Source organism: Phocoena phocoena, chromosome 14, assembly GCF_963924675.1.
Source record: "Phocoena phocoena chromosome 14, mPhoPho1.1, whole genome shotgun sequence".
NCBI classification, from domain to species: domain Eukaryota; kingdom Metazoa; phylum Chordata; class Mammalia; order Artiodactyla; family Phocoenidae; genus Phocoena; species Phocoena phocoena.
In genome coordinates this window covers 88,113,240-88,131,494 of record NC_089232.1, presented here as the reverse complement: position 1 = coordinate 88,131,494, position 18,255 = coordinate 88,113,240, and the positions used below count along the sequence as shown (strand labels likewise).

Sequence of the window (18,255 nt, the reverse complement as noted above, 5' to 3'; positions counted from 1 at the left end):
TGGAAGCAAATTACAGAGAGACTCCCGACAGCCTTAAAAGCGAAAAGAGGAAGTAGGCAGTGACCAGGCAGAGGCCAGCCCGCGGAGCCCCAGCTCAGTCTGGGGACGGTGTTTCCGCTTCCGGCAAGGGGAGACTTCAGGTGCCGGTGGTCGGCTGGCAGATGCTCCGTCACTATTCACAGGTGCTCGCATCAGAGCAGAGTCATGCTGGCTCTCCCAGACGGGGCTCCGCCTGGAAAGCCAACGCCCACCACACAGCTATCCGCGGCTGGGAAGCTGCCCAAGGACGGCCTGGCGGGTCAGAGCAGTATGTGGTACTTCAGCGCCCGGGGTACCCTGTTGATGACCAGCCTCCCATCATAGCTCAGGGAGGCAAAGAGCCAGGGGTCGGCTGAGGACCAGTCCACGGCGTACACGCTGTCCTCGTGCTCCTCATAGGTGGCAATGACGCTGTCCTGGGGAGGCTCCTGGCTCCTACAAGGCACCAGAGACACGCGTGCGTGAGTGAGGCGGGCGCCCTGCCCAGCGGTGGCAGCAGGCCTGGTCTTCTCACCTGCGCAATCAGGCAGTCCCCAGGAGCCGAGGGGGCCAACGGGGGCGCCCCTGCGGGAGCCCAAAGCCATCCCGTCCCCAGCCGTGGGCCCTCGCGGCTCGTGGGGGGCCCCCTACCGCCTAACACCTCCCTCCACGGCAGGACGTGCTCGGGCTCGGGGGACGGGGGCTGGGGAACGTTCATGGGGCTAAGTGGACAACGGCCAAAACTCCTGTGACATCTGCCAGAGGGACCTGGGGACCGGCCGGCACAGCCCCCTGGGGTGGGCATGGGGAGCCCTGCTCAGGACGAGGGTGAGGGGCCGGAAGGCCGGCAGGCCCTGGCCTGGGCTGTGACTCCTCCCGGCACCCCGTTCACATGGGAGTCGCTAGCCCCTTCCCTGGGACGCCTGCCCGGGCGGTGCTCACGTGCGCGGCCCTGTGTGGGAGCACACGGAGCCGGGCCGCCTGCCTGGGCCTCCGAGGTCACAGGCCTGCCACACGCCGGGCTGCTTCTCCACCCAGCAGGGCCTCCTCAGCACTTTTCTCCCCATTTCGTGGCTCTTTCTACCCAAGGAGCTCTCAGCAATCTGGGACTTTTCCCAGGAGACAGCCCGCTCTATGTGCCCCCCAGCTCGGACCCTCAGGCATCCCACGGCCCGACCCTCCCAGGAAGCCAACCTGCGGTGGCCAGCAAATGCCCAGGTACAGACACCGCATACAAGTCCTCAGGGGACTCCCATTCTCCTGAACTCACTAAGACATGGGGACCAACCCCAGGAGCAGGCCTGCGGGAAACCGTGGAGGCACCTCGCGCCAGTGCCGTTGCCCGGCATGCCTGCCAGCCACACGCGCCTTCCTTCCTAGTGCGCTTCTCTGAAGCTGCCCACGTGCAGGCAGGACCCCTGGATTAACACACGGGGCCAACGAAGGGGCCACCAGCTCTGTCCCCGGTACAGACAGGGCTCAGACGCCTGCTTGGCCGTGAGAAGAGAGGACAGTAGAAAACACCCAAGCCCTGCACGTGGTAGGTTGCCAGACTGAAGCCGCTGCAACTGTATCTAAATACTCAGTTTGAACAGAAAAATGATTGCGTTCCTCTCAAGAGAGACAATCGGTAGACTGCCACCAGCCAGCTTCTCACACAGGAATTTTAGGCTCATCTCAGGTGGGCAGAGGAAGAAATCAGACAGCAAAAGTGTGAAGAGTCTCCAAACAGAACGACAAACCCCTCTCGTATTTTACGGCTCAGACCACTCAGCTCGACGGGGTTTTATTCCAGAACCTCCTGCCCTGGAGGCGGGAGACTCAACTCCAAGGTAGCTCTGAATCACAGCGGGAAGCAGCGCCGCACACGAAGGCGCATCCACTCCAGGAACAAGACGCGTCTCCTTTACACCCACGCTGCTGACACAGGACACGGGCTCACCCCGCCACCGCTGCCCTGGACCAGGCCGCCCTGCGTGAGCCCCGAACCCCAGGACCCCACAAGTCTCGGGGTGCGACCCCCATTGTGAAGAGAGAGCCCCCAAGCAGAGCAATTAGGATTGGAAAGAGTTTGGAAAATACTCAGCCAAGATGGTGAAGCTGTGGGAACAGTCAGCGAGGTTTCCCGCATGGTGCCCAGCATCTCGGGGGAAGCAGTGCGGGGGGGCCGGGCCAGGTCTGGGCCCGAAGTCCCCGCCTTGACACCTGCCAGCGAGGGTGGCCAGTCCACGACCTGATCCAGGATGGCACGGCCAGGAGGGACGCCCGCCGCCTCTCCCACAGGGTGTTACGAGGGCCGGCGGAGGTTGCTTCTCACTCCCCAGGGCTGCAGACGGGCCACGGTCCTCACAACCTTACGTGTGACGCTCAGTAAGAACGTGGACAGACACGTGTTTCAGAGGCCACAGCAGACGGCACAGCTGCCCTACCCGGCTACCCTACCCGACTCCATGGCCCGCAGCCGCCCGCCTGCGGGTGGACACGCCCGACACCAGCCGCAGGGACCGAGCCACGCCCACAGCCACGCCCATACACGAGAGCCGCGCACCGGAGCGCTCACCTCTCCTCCTGCTCGCTCAGGTCGTCGTCGTCCACCAGGTGGCCGAAGGGCTCGGAGGAGATGGACACCATGTTGGAAAGGATGACCCTGCTGTCACTGCTGCCCGTGAGGACGAGCTGGTCGTGCGAGTGGTTGTATCGGACGCCCCACACCCTGTGGGAGGACAGGGAGGCCGGGTCCCACCCGCTTGTCTATCACTGGGTGGCTCCCAGCAGGGGCAGGCGCGTGGCACGGCTCTGAAACCTGAATCCTGACTAGCAGAGACCAAATGGCAGCACGGACCCCAGCGGGGAGGCTTACTGCTCAGGAGCCACACAGGCTTTCCAGAATTCTAAAGGCAAAGGCTGCCCAAGAAGCAAAATACGGACTAGAGAGAATCTGTGACATAGGTCGCACCCCAGGGCAGCCTCCCAAGGGCTGCTCTCTGGCCGGGTCACTAGGCCCAAGAGCTTGTGAGCTGGGCCGCCCGCCGGCAGACCCAGGGGACAGCGGAGAGCTGGACTGCCGCTCGGGGCCAGGGGACGGAGCGCCTCCCCAGACCACAGGAATTACGGCCACTCACTGAACCTGTCCAAACCATACTCCAGCATTCAGGTGGTAAATACACACACACACAGATATGCACACAAGTGCACACACACACAAGCATACACACCCATACGCATGCACAAAGAAGCACGCATACACACACCAGTACACACGAACATGCACATACACAAGCACACGCATGGAGACAAACACGTAAGCACACACACATGCATACAAGCACACACAAGCATGTACACACAACATGCTTTATTTGAATAAAAACTGGCTCATACTATGCACGATTTTCTATGACTCGATCTCTTTCACTTAGCAAAAAGTAGCCAGCACGTGGCATCTACGTGAAAACAGCGTCTCAGGGAGAACGGCCAGTCTTCGGCACTCTGCGTGCCCCTGCACACGGCCATCCCGCACTCCCTCTGAGAGCGGCAGCAGCCCCGCTGCAGTGACACCACTGGACAGACTTGGCCCACCCCTGCTGCCAGGCCGGGCAGCTCCCGGCCTCCCTGCGCTGTGTACATGCCACGTGGACATCTGTGCATGCTCAGTTTCGCCCATTTGAACCGGCACCATTTCAAGGGAAAACAGAATCTAGTGTTTTTCTTCTCTCCCTACGTTTACGAATCACAAACACTCAGATTTGGAATTAGTGTTCCTTTAGGAAAAGTAAAACGGGGTTGATTGAATGATTCACGGCAGCACAAACTAAGCTGGCTTGCGCCTCTCCAAACGGTGAAGTCATTAGCAAAATAAATTGCCTAAGCCCCTCCCCCAAGCGGCCCGCGAGGAACGCACCAGTGGGAGTGCTCCTCCAGCGTCTTGACGGGCTCGGTGACGTTGCGGGTGTCCCAGAACTTCACCCTGCAGTCGTCCCCGCAGCTGGCCAGGTAGTACTGCTTGTTGGGGTTGAAGTCCAGGTCCCGCACCAGCTGGCCGTGTGCACTCTCTATGCAGTAGATCTGGCTGTGCGGGGGCGGAGGGGACGGGCACGGGTGAGAGGCGGGGCGAGGGAAGCCAGCAGGGGCGGAGGGGACAGGCACGGGTGAGAGGCGGGACCAGGGAAGCCAGCGACTGCACCCTGCACCTTCTCCCGGACCCCGTCCAGCGCAGGAGCCAGGCGGGGCGCTCCTGCGCGCAGTGCACGCCTGCGACCCTGCAGGAGGGTGGCCGGTTGGCGGCGCTCAAAGGTGTGACCTGGAATCTTGAGGACGAGAGCGATCCGGAGGGATGAGACTGCCGTGGAGAAGCAGAGACAGACTCCGGACAGAAAGGCTGACCAACGTCTGGAAGGATGCAGTGAGACAGAAGGAAAAGGGAGGGGCTGGGAAGCGGAATACAGCGCTGTTGGTATCGGGAGATGGAGACAGAGAAAAGGAAGGAAAGGCTGGGAAAGCTGTAGAAACACGGAAGGAAACAGTGCTCGTCACGGCTGGGCCTCATCCTCGCACACAACCCAGTGCCGACACTGGGCGAGGGCGGGCACGGGGCCCAATCGGCCCCACCGCTGTTCAGAGCTCGTGCGTGCTTGCACGTGTGTACACAATGCACAGGCATGCACACACCAGCCGTACACACATGCACACGCATGGGTACCTATGCCCACGCATGCACGTGTACACACCCACATGTGGGTGCACCAGTGTGCACAGAGGTGCAGGCACACATGCACACACAGACCTAACTGAAGCCCCGCCATCCACCTCCAGGCTGCTCCTTGCAGGGTGCGGAATCAGAATATTCCATCTCCTGCAGCGACCCCCTCTGATACCACAAACGCAAACCAGAGGTGCAGGTCACCTGTGGCAGGACAGTGGCTTCAGACGAAGAGCTTGTGTCCCAGCAGGATGGACAGGGGCCCCCGCCAGTCCCAGAGTCATCCCCACGAGACACTCAGTCCACTCTGCCCGCTCCACTTCCTCCCTCGGCTGTGACTTCACCTCTCCTGCAAACACTGGACCTCGTGCTCTGCACGGCTCCCACTGGGACTGCTCCCATAACCAGCTCCCTCGCCCGAAACCAAGGTCTCCACAGACCCATCTCACGCCAGATGACCTCAGTCCTTTTCATCTTTTCTCCCATGTTGGGTTTTCCGGCCCCAAACCACTTTTAAATCTTGAACCGGTTTTTACATCCTGAACCTTCCCAATAGCCTAATATTTTTGCCTAAAATAAGATACCCGAACCTTAAGATCTTCCGAGTGAAACAGGGAAATGAATAAATTAAGCCCGGCGAGGTCCTAGGGAGCTGGGGGGAGTCACACAGGCAGAGAGTATCGACTCAGCTTTCCTGGGGCTCTGGGGCCAGCGATCTGAATACAAAAGCACAATACATTCCAGAAGCAGCACTGAAAGCACCAACAGCCAGGCTGTTTGCAGAAGAGACACAACGCCAAGGAGAAGAGCCCCGGGGTCGCCTGCTGCCCATCCCCCCAGGGACGGCAGGCAGGGGGGCAGCAGGGCGCTGCCTCCCAGGGCCCCTCCTGCCCCCTGGCTTTGGGGTCTGTAATGTCAGTCTTCAAGGTTCTCATCTAGATACCAAAATCTACACATCCTTCAAAGAACAATGAAAACAGGAAAAGATAGCCACAGGCCCTGGAGAAATGGATTCCAGTCCTGACATCCAAGCGCACAGCTTTCAGCTTCTGATAGGAAACCCAACAACCCCACCCCCCCTCCCCGCCACCGCACAGACACATACACACACACAAACACACACACACACACACACACACACGTCGAATATTGATTACCCCCTGCGCTTTCAGAAGGGCCATGGACCTAGATTTAAAGCTGGGCCCCCACCCTCAAAGGCAACACGAGCTATTTCACGACATCCGTCTTTGCGGCTTAGTGATAAATTACGGTGTGCTGAGGGGATAAACTGTATCTTAAAAAAGACTGCAGGGCCCTGTTGCCATGACAACAGTAGCACACCACCACTCCTTCGCTGTCAACGCCACACCTGGCACAGAAAAGCAGCTCTCCCGTGTCCCATTAGAAGCACTAGCTGTGTGTGTAATGACTTAAATAACAAACTACGACCGCCCCATGGGTGTGCATCTTGAAGGTGCAGAGATGGTCGAGCTCCATGCTTAACCAGGGGACGGCAGCCCTCACCTTGTGGTCGCCGACCATGGAGACCGAGAGTCTGCGGTCACCACCTCAGGCCTGAGCTGCTACAAAAGCCTGACCTTGATCTCCACCGGAGACCGCCGCTGCCGCCGAAGGGCGCCCACAGGAACAGGACCACCGGGGCGGGGCGCGGACCCACGGCGCGGGTGCACTCAAGATGGGGCAGAGAAAGAGGACGAGGCGTACGACTTCCCACAAGCCCGAGGCCAACACAGACAAGCCACGTGGCCTCAGCACACGAGCCCTGGTGGATGGGCGTAGGGGGGCAGGGAGGGGAGGGGCCGTCACTGACCTCATGGTCCGCGTGTCCCACCCTCGGACAGCCGTGTCGTTCGCCGTGGCCACCTGGGTGCAGTTGTGATGCGGGCTCCACCGCCCCGTCGTGAACTTCAGCTGTCCCTTCCCTTCCAGGGACGCCGAACTGGCCAGCTGCAAATTGGGTGATGTTTTCAAAGGAAGAAGAAAAGACAAGTAATTTGAACTCTATTCAGAGCATTTAAGAGGATATCTTGTACAGGCTATCATTGAAGATAATTACTGAAAATAATTAGGAAGCTCTGTCTTTGTTTCCTCCCCTTAGAAGGCAAGAATGTTTGAACCTTATTTGGAAAAAAAAATATAAAACTGAACACAGCAAAAAATAGAAGGCACGTTAACAGAGCCTCTATCAGACAGGACTTGCCAGTGTGGGATTAGGGAGAATCCACTCAAATCTGAAGACAACACGCACCAGCTCCGTCTGGCTTCCTCCAAAACCAAGGACGAGGCCCGCCGGTCCGCACGGCCAACCCCAGGTGGAGAAGGACAAAAGGCTGCGACCCACCCAGACGTGTGCTCAGACGTGTGCCCTCCCCACCCTGCCGCGAGGATCTCGGCGTCCGTTACTCGGGGGTTAACTAAACCCCAACAGGTAACGGACGGCGGAGACCCTCGAGACCACCAGCGCAGTCGAGGCCGGGCCCTGGTGCAAACCTGGGAGAAGGGCCGCTCCGCCCCCGACCCCGCTGCCCCACCGGCCCTTCCGCTTGCCGTCTACGATCTTATGCACAAAGGCCTATCACGCGGTGGCGTCTGGAGGCAGGAGGGCTCCAGGCTTGTCTGTGGTCCTCAGGTTACTCGACCCTCCGTGATTTACTTCACTTTACCCTGAACACTAGCCTCGCCCTGCGGACCCTCTGAGAGGGACCCGGGCACAGCCACGGCAGCACTAGACAGAGGCCCAAGGCTGTCATCAGGCCCCAGACTTGGCCCCGGCCAGGGTGGACACACGGAGTGGGCGGTCAGTGCAAGGGGATGGAGCAGAAGCCTGGGGAAAACAGCCAGTTTCCGCTCCAGAGAGCCTGGACCAGTTAAGAAGCCTGACAGTGGGCACGTCTTTAAAAATGACTTCCGGGCTTCCCTGGTGGCGCAGTGGTTGAGAGTCCGCCTGCCGATGCAGGGGACACGGGTTCGTGCCCCGGTCTGGGAGGATCCCACATGCCGCGGAGCGGCTGGGCCCGTGAGCCATGGCCGCTGAGCCTGCGCGTCCGGAGCCTGTCCTCCGCAACGGGAGAGGCCACAACAGTGAAAGGCCCGCGTAACGCATAAAAAAAAAAAAAAAAAAAAAAAAAAAAAAATGACTTCCGAGTGAGAGCCCCGCTTACTCTAGCACCCACTGCAGCAGAGGTCGCCCAGCCAGGACACGCTGACCAGCTGGCAGCGGCAGCTCGCCTCTCTCGGTTCTGGACAGTTTTGTGTCTCAACCTGCCCCAGAAAAATCCTTCTCCCAAAAACCCATTTTCCTGCCTCACTGATTCAGCAAATCACGTGGATGATGGGCCTCTGAAGTCCTTGCGGGTGCACACACCCCCCTCCCGGGGACTGAAGGGCTAGAGTTGACGGGAGGAAGGAGGATGGGTGTCTGTGCCCGTGAGCGCGGGGGGTGGGACGGGAGGGACACGTCACATCTCTAAGGAGACACGCAGGCGGCTCCTGTGTCTTCCCGGGTGCCTGCCCAGCTCCTGGGCCCCAGCCCTGCCCTCCCCCACCCCACCCCCTGCCCACAGCCCAACGAGGCAGCGGAGGAGAGAGCCCCGCCCCCTGGAAAAGCGGGGGTTCTTGTTTTATAAGACCCCAGTTAGAACACCTGTTCTGCCATTACAGACCGAGCACCACTTATTAATCTCCTCTCCACAAAAGTTAAAGGTTTAGTCTGGTCTGGGCGAGACATGTGTGTTGTGTTAGTGTCGGGGGGACCCAACCAGGCACGGCAGCGACGGAATGAAACAGCGGTGCCCACCCGCACCTCAAGGAGGAAGTGCCCATGCTCTGGGCACTCCCAGGGCTCACATTCAAGCTGCCAGGGAGGCTCCGGGGAGCAGCCATCACCTGAGACAGGCCCCGGGGTGCCTGGAGTGGGGAGAAGGGGCAGGGAGAGCGGCCGAGGGTGGAGGAGAGCAGCTCCTGGGCCGAAAGCTCAGCGGGGGAAGCGGGGCCTCGAAGGGGGACACACCCCCAGGAAGCTCCCAGTGGCCACGCAGAGCCACACCCAGCAGCGCTCCGCCCGTGGAGCATGCCCCATGGCGGGCGCAGAACTGAGCCTGGCCGAGGACAGCGCTGCGGGGCGAGAAGAGCCAGAGGCCGGGCGAGACGTCAGGAAGGACAGAGCAGCTGAGGGACAGAAAGGGGGCCGCCGGCCAGCAGGGCCTGGGTGCTCCCACGGGACCTGGCAACACCTGCTGCCCAGGCCGCGGCTCAGGCCACCTGGGCAGAACCGGGCCTGAGCTAGCTTGGCAGAGAGGGCCACGTCGGGGACCCAAACCCAGGGCCGTCCCAGTGCCTCCCCTCCAGGCCAGCACCCTCACGGCCACCCATGGAGCACCTGCGCCAGACACCCCACAAGAGGGCCCCACGGGGGACCCCACTGACCCTCAGTCTCACCCCCAATCTCCTGGAGGATGTCGACTGGCTCAGCCGGGTGGGGAGCCCGCCGGGAGGGGTCAGCAAGGGCCGAGGGGCTGGGGGCGGCAGAGGGTCTGCTCCTCTGATGATGGGCAGTGGTCCCACCCCTTTTCCCCTGCATCACGGGTCACAGCTTCTCCTTCTCTCATCATCTGAACAGCAGAGGCAAGTCAGCCCAGGATCAGGTGTGCCATCGCCTTCAGGGGCACGTGGGGGGCACAGAGCGTGGACAGGTCACAGGGAGGAGGCCCGGCCCCCAGGCAGGACGCAGAGGGGACCACACAGTGCGACCACCGCAAAGCCACGGAGGAGAAAGGGACGGTGGCAGGAGCCTCACAACGCAGGACCTGGACTCAGCCACAAGGGACGGCCAGTGAGAGCTGGTGTGGGCAGAGGGCATCTCGGCCCTGCCCGCAGCAGTGACAGGCACGGCCTCCTGAAGAGGGACGGCGGCACAGAGCCCCATACCCTGAAATGGGCCTAAAACATGAGCATCAGACACACAGGGTGAGCTTTTCCACACTGGGCTTCGGCTTTTCCAGCTGTGGCTGGACGTTTAACATCCACATCGACAGCACCAACCAAGAAACAGTTTTATGGCCTCTCCTTTAGGGAAAAAAACCAGCCAAAAGAAACATGTACAGGCGCCATTTCAGTTTTCTGAAGACTAGTTAAGTAAGATCAACAATCAGGTACATAAAACGGTTGAGTATACAACTCAGCCGTAAAGGAGCGAAATTCTGCCTTTGGCAGCAACATGGATGGACTTGGGGGGTATCACGCAGGCAGAGAAAGACAAATACTGCATGATATCACTTATATGTGGAATCTAAAAACTACAGCAAACGAGGGACTATAACAAAAAAGAAGCAGACTCACGGGTATAGAGAACAAACTAGGGGTTCCCAGTGGGGAGAGGGAAGGGGAGCAACAATGTAGGGGGAGGGGATTACGAGGTACAGACTATTATGTATAAAATTAAGCTACAAGGATGTAGTGTACAACACAGGGAATATAGCCAATATTTTATAATAACTACAGATGGGGTATAACCTTTAAAAATTGTGAATCACTACATTGTAAACCAGCTATACTTAAATAAAAAAAGGTTCAGTATATTTTCTAACTAATCAACATTCAGTGTTCTAATTAATTTTCTATGAACACGTGGATTCATTATCAAACTCTTCAGAAGCGTGAACACATAAGGTCGTATCATCAGAAGAAAGGCACTGTGAACTCAGCAGGGTGAATTCCTGAAGAGGCTGCTGTGGGAAGCACCACGAAGTGTGCCAAGCGGGGAAGATCCGTAACAGTGCGCGAAGCACTCAGGTCGAATCCTAACAAACGACACTGCCAGCAAAGCTCTCTGTACTTGCTCTACTCTGACTCCATCCGGGCTCACGCAGAAGTTAAATCAGCAAAACTTAACACGCGCTGTCTGCTTCCAAAACCCACACTGAGGAACAGCCCGCGAGAAACCCAGGCCCTGGGTCCGACCGCATCCTGCCACAAACGCGTCCGTGAGCCCGGGAGCAGGTCCTCCCGGTAGAGCCCTAGGATGAGACGCCAGCCCCGCTGACACCTGGCCTGCGGCCTCACGAGAGACTTGAGGTTGCGGGCTCTTAACTGTCCCCGCAGAAACCACGTGATGGCCGTGGTGGGCAGCGGGAAGCACTAACTGGGTGGTCATTTGTTAGGGAGCACAGACAACTGAGAAGGTGTTAACCTGAGGCAGGGGAGACCCCGAGTGAACTCAGTAGCCGAGAGGCGGCCCCTGCCCAGCCCCCTGCTTCGCAGGGAGGGTAGGTGTCTCGCGCTGGGCCCCACAGCCGCGGTGCGGAACAGGACCAGCTCCAGCTCCAGCTCCACTGCACAGGCCGGTGCAGGAAGCACTAGGGCCACAGAACGCCATGCCCGCAGGCGCCGAGACGTCTGCAAGGTGGATTTTAGTGAAAACCTGGAAGAGATCTCACCATCGATTTTTAAGGTGCTACTCAGGGCAGCCAGCACGGTGCAAGTCGTAAGGTTAATCGATCACTTTTTCTGGTTTCCTGGTGACGCAGAGACAGAACTCAGCAAGAACGCCAGAGGGTGCGATGCACACAGCACTCTGCTTCCCAGCATTAAAGAGAAATATTCAGTGCTTCCCAGTCCAGAAGGAATGATTAAAGGCTCCCCAAATCCTCTCTGAAGGAGTAACTAGTGCAGGACAAGAGCAAGAGAGGCGCCTTCTATGAACAAAATGCTGTGACTGGAGCCTTCAGGAGCGGCTCGAGGGAGGCGTGAGGCTCCAAAGCTGCACCCCCACCACCAAGCCCCACGGCGCCAACAGGGGACCGGACCCGGGGGGGCGGCAGGCCTAGAGGACGCGGGACCGAGCACGTGCTCATCAGCACTGAGGGCGACGCAGGACCAGAGGGGACAGAGAGCGCCACCGCACCCCCTGGAAGGAGAGCCTCGGCGAAGCCACAGCAGGGCTGCAGCTTTCGAGCGTAAGAGACATAAAGTGTCCATGCGGGCAAGTCCACCGCGTGCCCCGGCCCAAGCTGCTGGGAGACGGCAGCTTGTCACACAGCAGACGCCACCACCACCGGAGCCCCTCTTCCCGTCAGACCCCGCAGCACCCCCGGGGACTGAGACGGCCCTGAGCCAGGGCTGACGGGCTTGCTCCCCTTGCCAAAGACGGGTTTAGGCCTGGACACACGGTCGTGCCTGAAAGGGGGACAGAGGGACTTCCAGGAAAGGCTTTCCTTTCAAACCGAGGGAGACGTGGGAAGGAAATCTGCTTTCTCCTTGTGGATGTGGTGGGAATCTGGATGTGATGCCTGGAACCGCTGCAGTCACCTTGCGGTCATGACAGGGGACAGCAGTGACACGTGGACATGGCAGAGCAGAAACATGCAGAGTATCTGCGTCCTCTGCTGTTGAGACACTGAATTAACCAACCCCAGAGGGGCTTTGTTTCCATGTTTCTTGTTACAGCAGATGATTAAACCTCCTCTTTATCTAAGTCACTTCTTATGTCCTGCAGCCAAATGCATTCTAACCGACACACCTGTGATCCCTCTGAGACGCCATCGGGGATGCCTCCAGCTGTGGGAACGGCAGCCCCAGCTTTGAGCAGGACCCCTGAGCTGGGTCCCCGCTCTGCTGTCTAGTGAGTAACCTGACGAGTTACTTTGTCCCTCTGAGGCCTGGCTTTCTCTCCTGTGTCTCACCTGTAAGACGGGGATATTAAAGAATCTGCCCCCCAAGGCTATAAGGATTCCATGAGATGACATTCCTAAAAAGCCCAGACACTGCCTGGAGCTGTGCCCCACCTTCAGGGACAGGGCAGAAGGGGCAGGGTGCCCCTTCTGGCGCACAGGGTGGGTCCAGGGTCGTGGTGGGAATGGGGCTCCTCAGGACTCCCCCAGGCCCATCGCTACCCTCAGGATGTGGAAGAAAGGGCCCCTGCTGCCAGGGTCAGGGAAGGCGGGCCCCCTGCCCTGCACGTGGCCCACACCGGACCCAGACCCAACAGGGCTGCCGGCTCCCACCCCCAGTCAAGGACTCTGCCAGCCCAGAAGAAGTGTTCCTGCTCCGCAGAGCTGACACGGGAAGGTTGTGAGGGCAGCCTCCTGGAAACCAGAGTCCTCCTGTGTTTAGGAAATGCACACAAGGCAGCGGGTGCCAGCACGGGTGAGGAACTTGAGGTCATTCGCAATTTATTCTTAGTTCATTTCCAACAAGACTTTATTTGTAAGAAGAACAGACGAAAAGGGCTTTTCCCCTTTGCTGCACCAAAACCCAACCTCTCCTCGTGGAGAAAAACGTGCGTCCGGCACCCACAAACGTGGGCTTGACCTCGGCTCCAGACTCAAAACGGGAAAGGTTCTGAGGGCAGATTTTAAGTTTTTGGCCAAGATGGACGAGAATGTAACAAGTATTTCTGTCACACCAGTGATACACTAGTGATGTGCTGGAGAGACAGACCTCCCCGTAGGTCATTCTTTGGAGAGGGAAGAAGAGGGAGGAACAATGAAGTCCAGAGCACCAGGAGCTCCGTACCAAGCAGAGCTCACTGCTGCTTCCTGTCTGAACTGTGATTAGCACTTGCTGACTTCGGGGCAAGTAACCTAATTACCAAGTAAACACAGACTGCTTTCCGGTACCTTGATTTCTCCGCCCTGTACCTCTTGCCTCTGCACTAGGATCCTACTGGGTAACCCGACGCTCAGTTGTAATCCACTTGTGGAGACCGCATATTCTAGCCGCTCGATCCGTCCACGCGTGCATGCATCCCTCCATCAGGCCTATATAGACCACTTGCAGCGCTCCAGGCACCATGGGGGATGTTGTCCTCACATAATGTTACTGTTAAACTGCCCTACTCTACAGATGTGGACGCTGGGGCTTGGACGGCCAAGCAACTCGCCCAAGGTCACACTGTGCGTGGGACTTGACTCAACTGTCGGTGTTTGTCCCATGTCCACGTGTCCCCAGTCCCCCACGTCCCCTTAGCCACTGGCCCACGCCTGCCCCAGCGAAAACCTGAACATTTGAATTAAAGGCTTATCTGCACACTACAGCCCCTGTAACTGGTGGCAAACTACAAAAAAGCAGAGACAATATCTCCGTATTTGTCACACCCCAGGCTGTGTGGCCACGGCAGGCATTCAACCCCAATGTCAGTGACAAGCACATCAGCCCTCCCAGCTCAGCAGCTGCTTTTTCTCACCCACTCTTAGTTTCTAAATGTACATTTACTCTTTCTTATAGAAAGAAGTCTTTTGCAAGCTCAGGAAACACTTCCTAGCTAAATGCCTCCGTTCAGCCCATTCTGCATCTAATGATTTTTTCCAAGATCCACCTGGAAGATTAAAAACTACTCATTGTCTCCAATATTTACAAAACCAAAAGGCATATGCAGCTATTAAGCTATGATATTAAGATATGTTACTAAATCCATGTCTTCTTAGAGTTCATGGCTTCTTTTTTTTAAACAAATACCCTAAAACATAAATTCAAAGGACTGCTGTCTGAGAGCTGTGGCTCTAAAGGTATTATTATGGTAACAATGCAGACACTGCTCAAAATATTTTGGAATACCTTTTTATGAGTCTCACAAGAAAACCAGTTTTCTGTCCATGAACAGAGAAGTTGTGGTATATATACATACACAATGGAATATTTTACTCAGCCATAAAAAAGAACAAAATAATGCCATTTGCAGCAACATGGATGGACCTAGAGATTGTTATACTGAGAAGTTAAGTCAGACACAGAAAGACAAATATCATATGATATCACTTATATGTGGAATCTTAAAAAAAAAGGGGGAACAAATGAACTTATTTACAAAACAGAAGTAAAGTCACGGATGTAGAAAACAAACTTATGATTACCAGGGGATAAGGCAGGGGAGGGATAAATTGGGAGATTGGGACTGACAAATACATGCTACTATATACCAAATTTGTACGGAAACACAAAAGACCCCAAAGAGCCAAAGCAATCTTGAGAAAGAAACATGGAGCTGGAGGAATCAGGCTGCCTGACTTCAGACTATACTACAAAGCTACAGTAAACAAGACAGTATGGTACTGGCACAAAAACAGAAATATAGATCAATGATACATGATAGAAAACCCAGAGATAAACCCACGCACCTATGGTCACCTAATCTATGACAAAGGAGGCAAGAATATACAATGGAGAAAAGACAGTCTCTTCAATAAGTGGTGCTGGGAAAACTGGACAGCTACATGTAAAAGAATGAAATTAGAATACTCCCTAACACCATACACAAAAGTAAACTCAAAATGGATTAAAGACCTAAATGTAAGGCCAGACATTATAAAACTCCTAGAGAAAAACATAGGAAGAACACTCTTTGACATAAATCACAGCAAGATCTTTTTTGACCCACCTCCTAGAATAATGAAAATAAAAACAAAAATAAACAAATGGGACCTAATGAAACTTAAGAGCTTTTGCACAGCAAAGAAAACCATAAATGAGACAAAAAGACAACCCTCAGAATGGTAGAAAATATTTGCAAATGAAGCAACTGACAAGGGATTAATCTCCAAAATATACAAACAGCTCATGCAGCTCAATATCAAAAAAACAAACAACCCAATCCAAAAATGGGCAGAAAACCTAAACAGACATTTCTCCAAAGAAGACATACAGACTGCGAACAAACACATGAAAGGATGCTCAACATCACTAATCATTAGAGAAATGCAAATCAGAACTACAGTGAGGTATCACCTCACACCAGTCAGAATGGCCATCATCAAAAAATATACAAACAGTAAATACCGGAGAGGGTGTGGAGAAAATGAACCCTCTCGCACTGTCAGTGGGAATGTAAACTGATACAGCCACTATGGAGAACAGTATGGAGGTTCCTTAAAAAACTAAGAAAAAAAAAAGAAAACTGAGAGTAGAACTACCATACGACCCAGCAATCCCACTACTGGGCATATACCCTGAGAAAACCATAATTCAAAAAGACACGTGTACCCCAATGTTCATTGCAGCACTATTTACAATAGCCAGGGCACGGAAACAACCTAAGTGTCCATCGATGGATGAATGGATAAAGAAGATGCGGTACATATATACAATGGAATATTACTCAACCATAAAAAGGAACGAAATTGGGTCATCTGTAGAGATGTGGATGGACCTAGAGGCTGTCATACAGAGTGAAGTAAGTCAGAAAGAGAAAAACTAATATCATATATTAATGCATGTATGTGGAATCTAGAAAAATGGTACAGATGAACCTATCTACAGGGCAGGAATAGAGTCACAGACGTAGAAAACAGACATGTGGACACAGAGTGGGGAAGGGGAGGGTGGGACAAATTGGGAGATTAGGATTGACATATATATACTACCATGTGTAAAACAGATAGCTAGTGGGAACCTGCTGTATAGCACAGGGAGCTCAGCTCGGTGCTCTGTGATAACCTACATGGGCGGGATGGGAGGGGAGGGAGGTTCAAGAGGGAGGAGATATATGTATACACATAGCTGATTCACTTCGTTGTACAGCAGAAAGTAACACAACGTTGTAAAGCAACTATACCCCAATAAAAATAAAAAAGATAACTAATAAGTACCTACTGTGTAGCACAGGGAACTCTACTTAATACTCTGTAATGGCCTATATGGGAGAAGAATCTAAAAATATTTTTAAAAGAGTAGATATATGTATAGCTGATTCACTTTGCTGTACACCTGTAACTAACACAACATTGTAGATCAACTCTACTCCAATAAAAATGAAAAAAAAAGAAAGAAAGAAAACCAGTTTTCAGAGAGTTTGAACATGGTTTCCACTAACTAGCTTTACATTATAAAGCTTGCTTAACTATCTTATTTACTAGATTTTGCTCCAAATAACTTCTGACTGTTTCCCAAAATCTAATCCACGTTCACAGGACAAAATGCTGCTGCCCACCCAAGACACGCAGATTCCAAGTGCAAGCTCTGCAGGAGGGTCGGCTGGGCGCATGTGCACGAGAGGCCCTCAGCACATGTCTCTGTGGGACGACGGGGCAGAGCGGGTCTGAACTGCAGACCCACATCTGTCAGCCAGGCCACCTTCAGAAAGCCCCTTGCTTCCTGGGCCTCACTCTTCTCACCTGTGAAGCGAGGGTCAGATTACAGGGTCTGAGGCCTGCGCCTCTCTTTAAAGGAGCTACTTTAAAATGAGTGAGCAAGGGCAGGCTGCTGCACCCGGTGAGTCCTGGCTACGCCTGCACAGCGGGTCCAGGGAGCCCCCACAGCCCCTCGGCTGCCCCCAGCCAGCGATGCCCCTGAGGCACCTGGGGCAGCAGGACTTTCCTCTCATTAGAGGCAAGAGCTGTCATGCCCTCGGGCATCACAGGCATTGCAGGGAGGGAAGTGAGGGGCCCAGAGGAGGGCTGTGACCTTCAAATTCCCTTCAGGGACGCCTGCGGCTGGGAGGGTGGGGCAGATACACTTTTCTTTACAGCTCCCACCAAGTGCCGCAAAACCCCGGGACTTTATACACAGAACAAACACAGGTGGGGAACAGGCTGACCAGGGAGGGCCCTGGGGCACGAGGAACACACAGTGTCAAGGGTCTGTGTTTTCTCTCCCGCATGGGCCCCAACCCAGAAACACCGCTGGGGACAGACCCCCAAAGCTCCAGGAACGCTGCTCCCTGCAGCCCAGGGGCCAGGAAGGGCAGCCCCGAGAGACAGGAAACCTCTCGACAACTGCTCTGCTCCAGACAGACACCCCACCCAGGACAGTGAAGGCCCCGAGACTCTGTCCTCACCTGAGCCCCCAGAGAGGGTACAGGCATTGTCTACCAACATCGATTCATGACGGACCATGGCTGAAATGTAAAATGCAAACTGTAAACCCGTAGGGAAAACACAGGAGAAAAACTTCAAGGTCCAAGGCTGTTCACAGAGTCCTCAGACCTGAAACCCGAGGCACAATCTGTAAAACTCATGCACTGAACTTTATCAAAATGAAGAAGCTTGCAGACGATGGAATATCTCTCGGCACTAAAAGCACACGAACTGTCAGGCCATGAAAAGCCACGGAGGAACCTTACATGCAGTGACTAGAGAAGGAAGCTGGCCTGTAAAAGCTACACCCTGTATGAGCCCAGCTCTAGGACACTCTGCAAGAGGCAGAACTGCAGGCGCAGTAAAAAGATCAGTGGTTGCCACAGGCTTAGAGGGAGGGAGGGCTAGTGGAGCAGAGGATTTTTAGGGCAGTGAAGACACCAAGTGTGAATCTGTAATGGTGGATACGTGTCAGCACATGTGTCCAAATCCGCAGACGCGTGGCCACAGGTCAGTGTGGGCTCGTCACTGTAGTAACTGCCCCGTCTGCCGGGGACTGTGTAGGGAGGGATGGGGAATCCCTGCACTTTCCCCTCAAATTTGCTGTGAACCTAAAACTGCTCTAAAAGATAAAAGTCTGTTGAAAAAAGAAAAACCTTAGCCCTGCAAATAACAAGGGAGGCGACACCAGGACCTGCTTCCCCAGCGGGACCAGGGGCTTGAGTGACAGAA

General features: G+C 55.3%; 1 protein-coding gene across 1 annotated transcript in view; it reads right to left on the bottom strand.

Moving 5' to 3' along the window:
* Window positions 1–299: 299 nt before the first annotated feature.
* Window positions 300–18,255, bottom strand: part of EIPR1 (EARP complex and GARP complex interacting protein 1) — a 90,583-nt gene continuing 72,627 nt past the window's right edge. The window contains exons 6-9 of the mRNA XM_065891273.1: window positions 6,549–6,685; window positions 3,920–4,087; window positions 2,579–2,731; window positions 300–474 (exon numbers count right to left, since the gene is read on the bottom strand). Of these exons, the coding sequence (XP_065747345.1) occupies window positions 300–474; window positions 2,579–2,731; window positions 3,920–4,087; window positions 6,549–6,685 (633 nt within the window). The remainder of the gene's footprint in view (window positions 475–2,578; window positions 2,732–3,919; window positions 4,088–6,548; window positions 6,686–18,255) is intronic.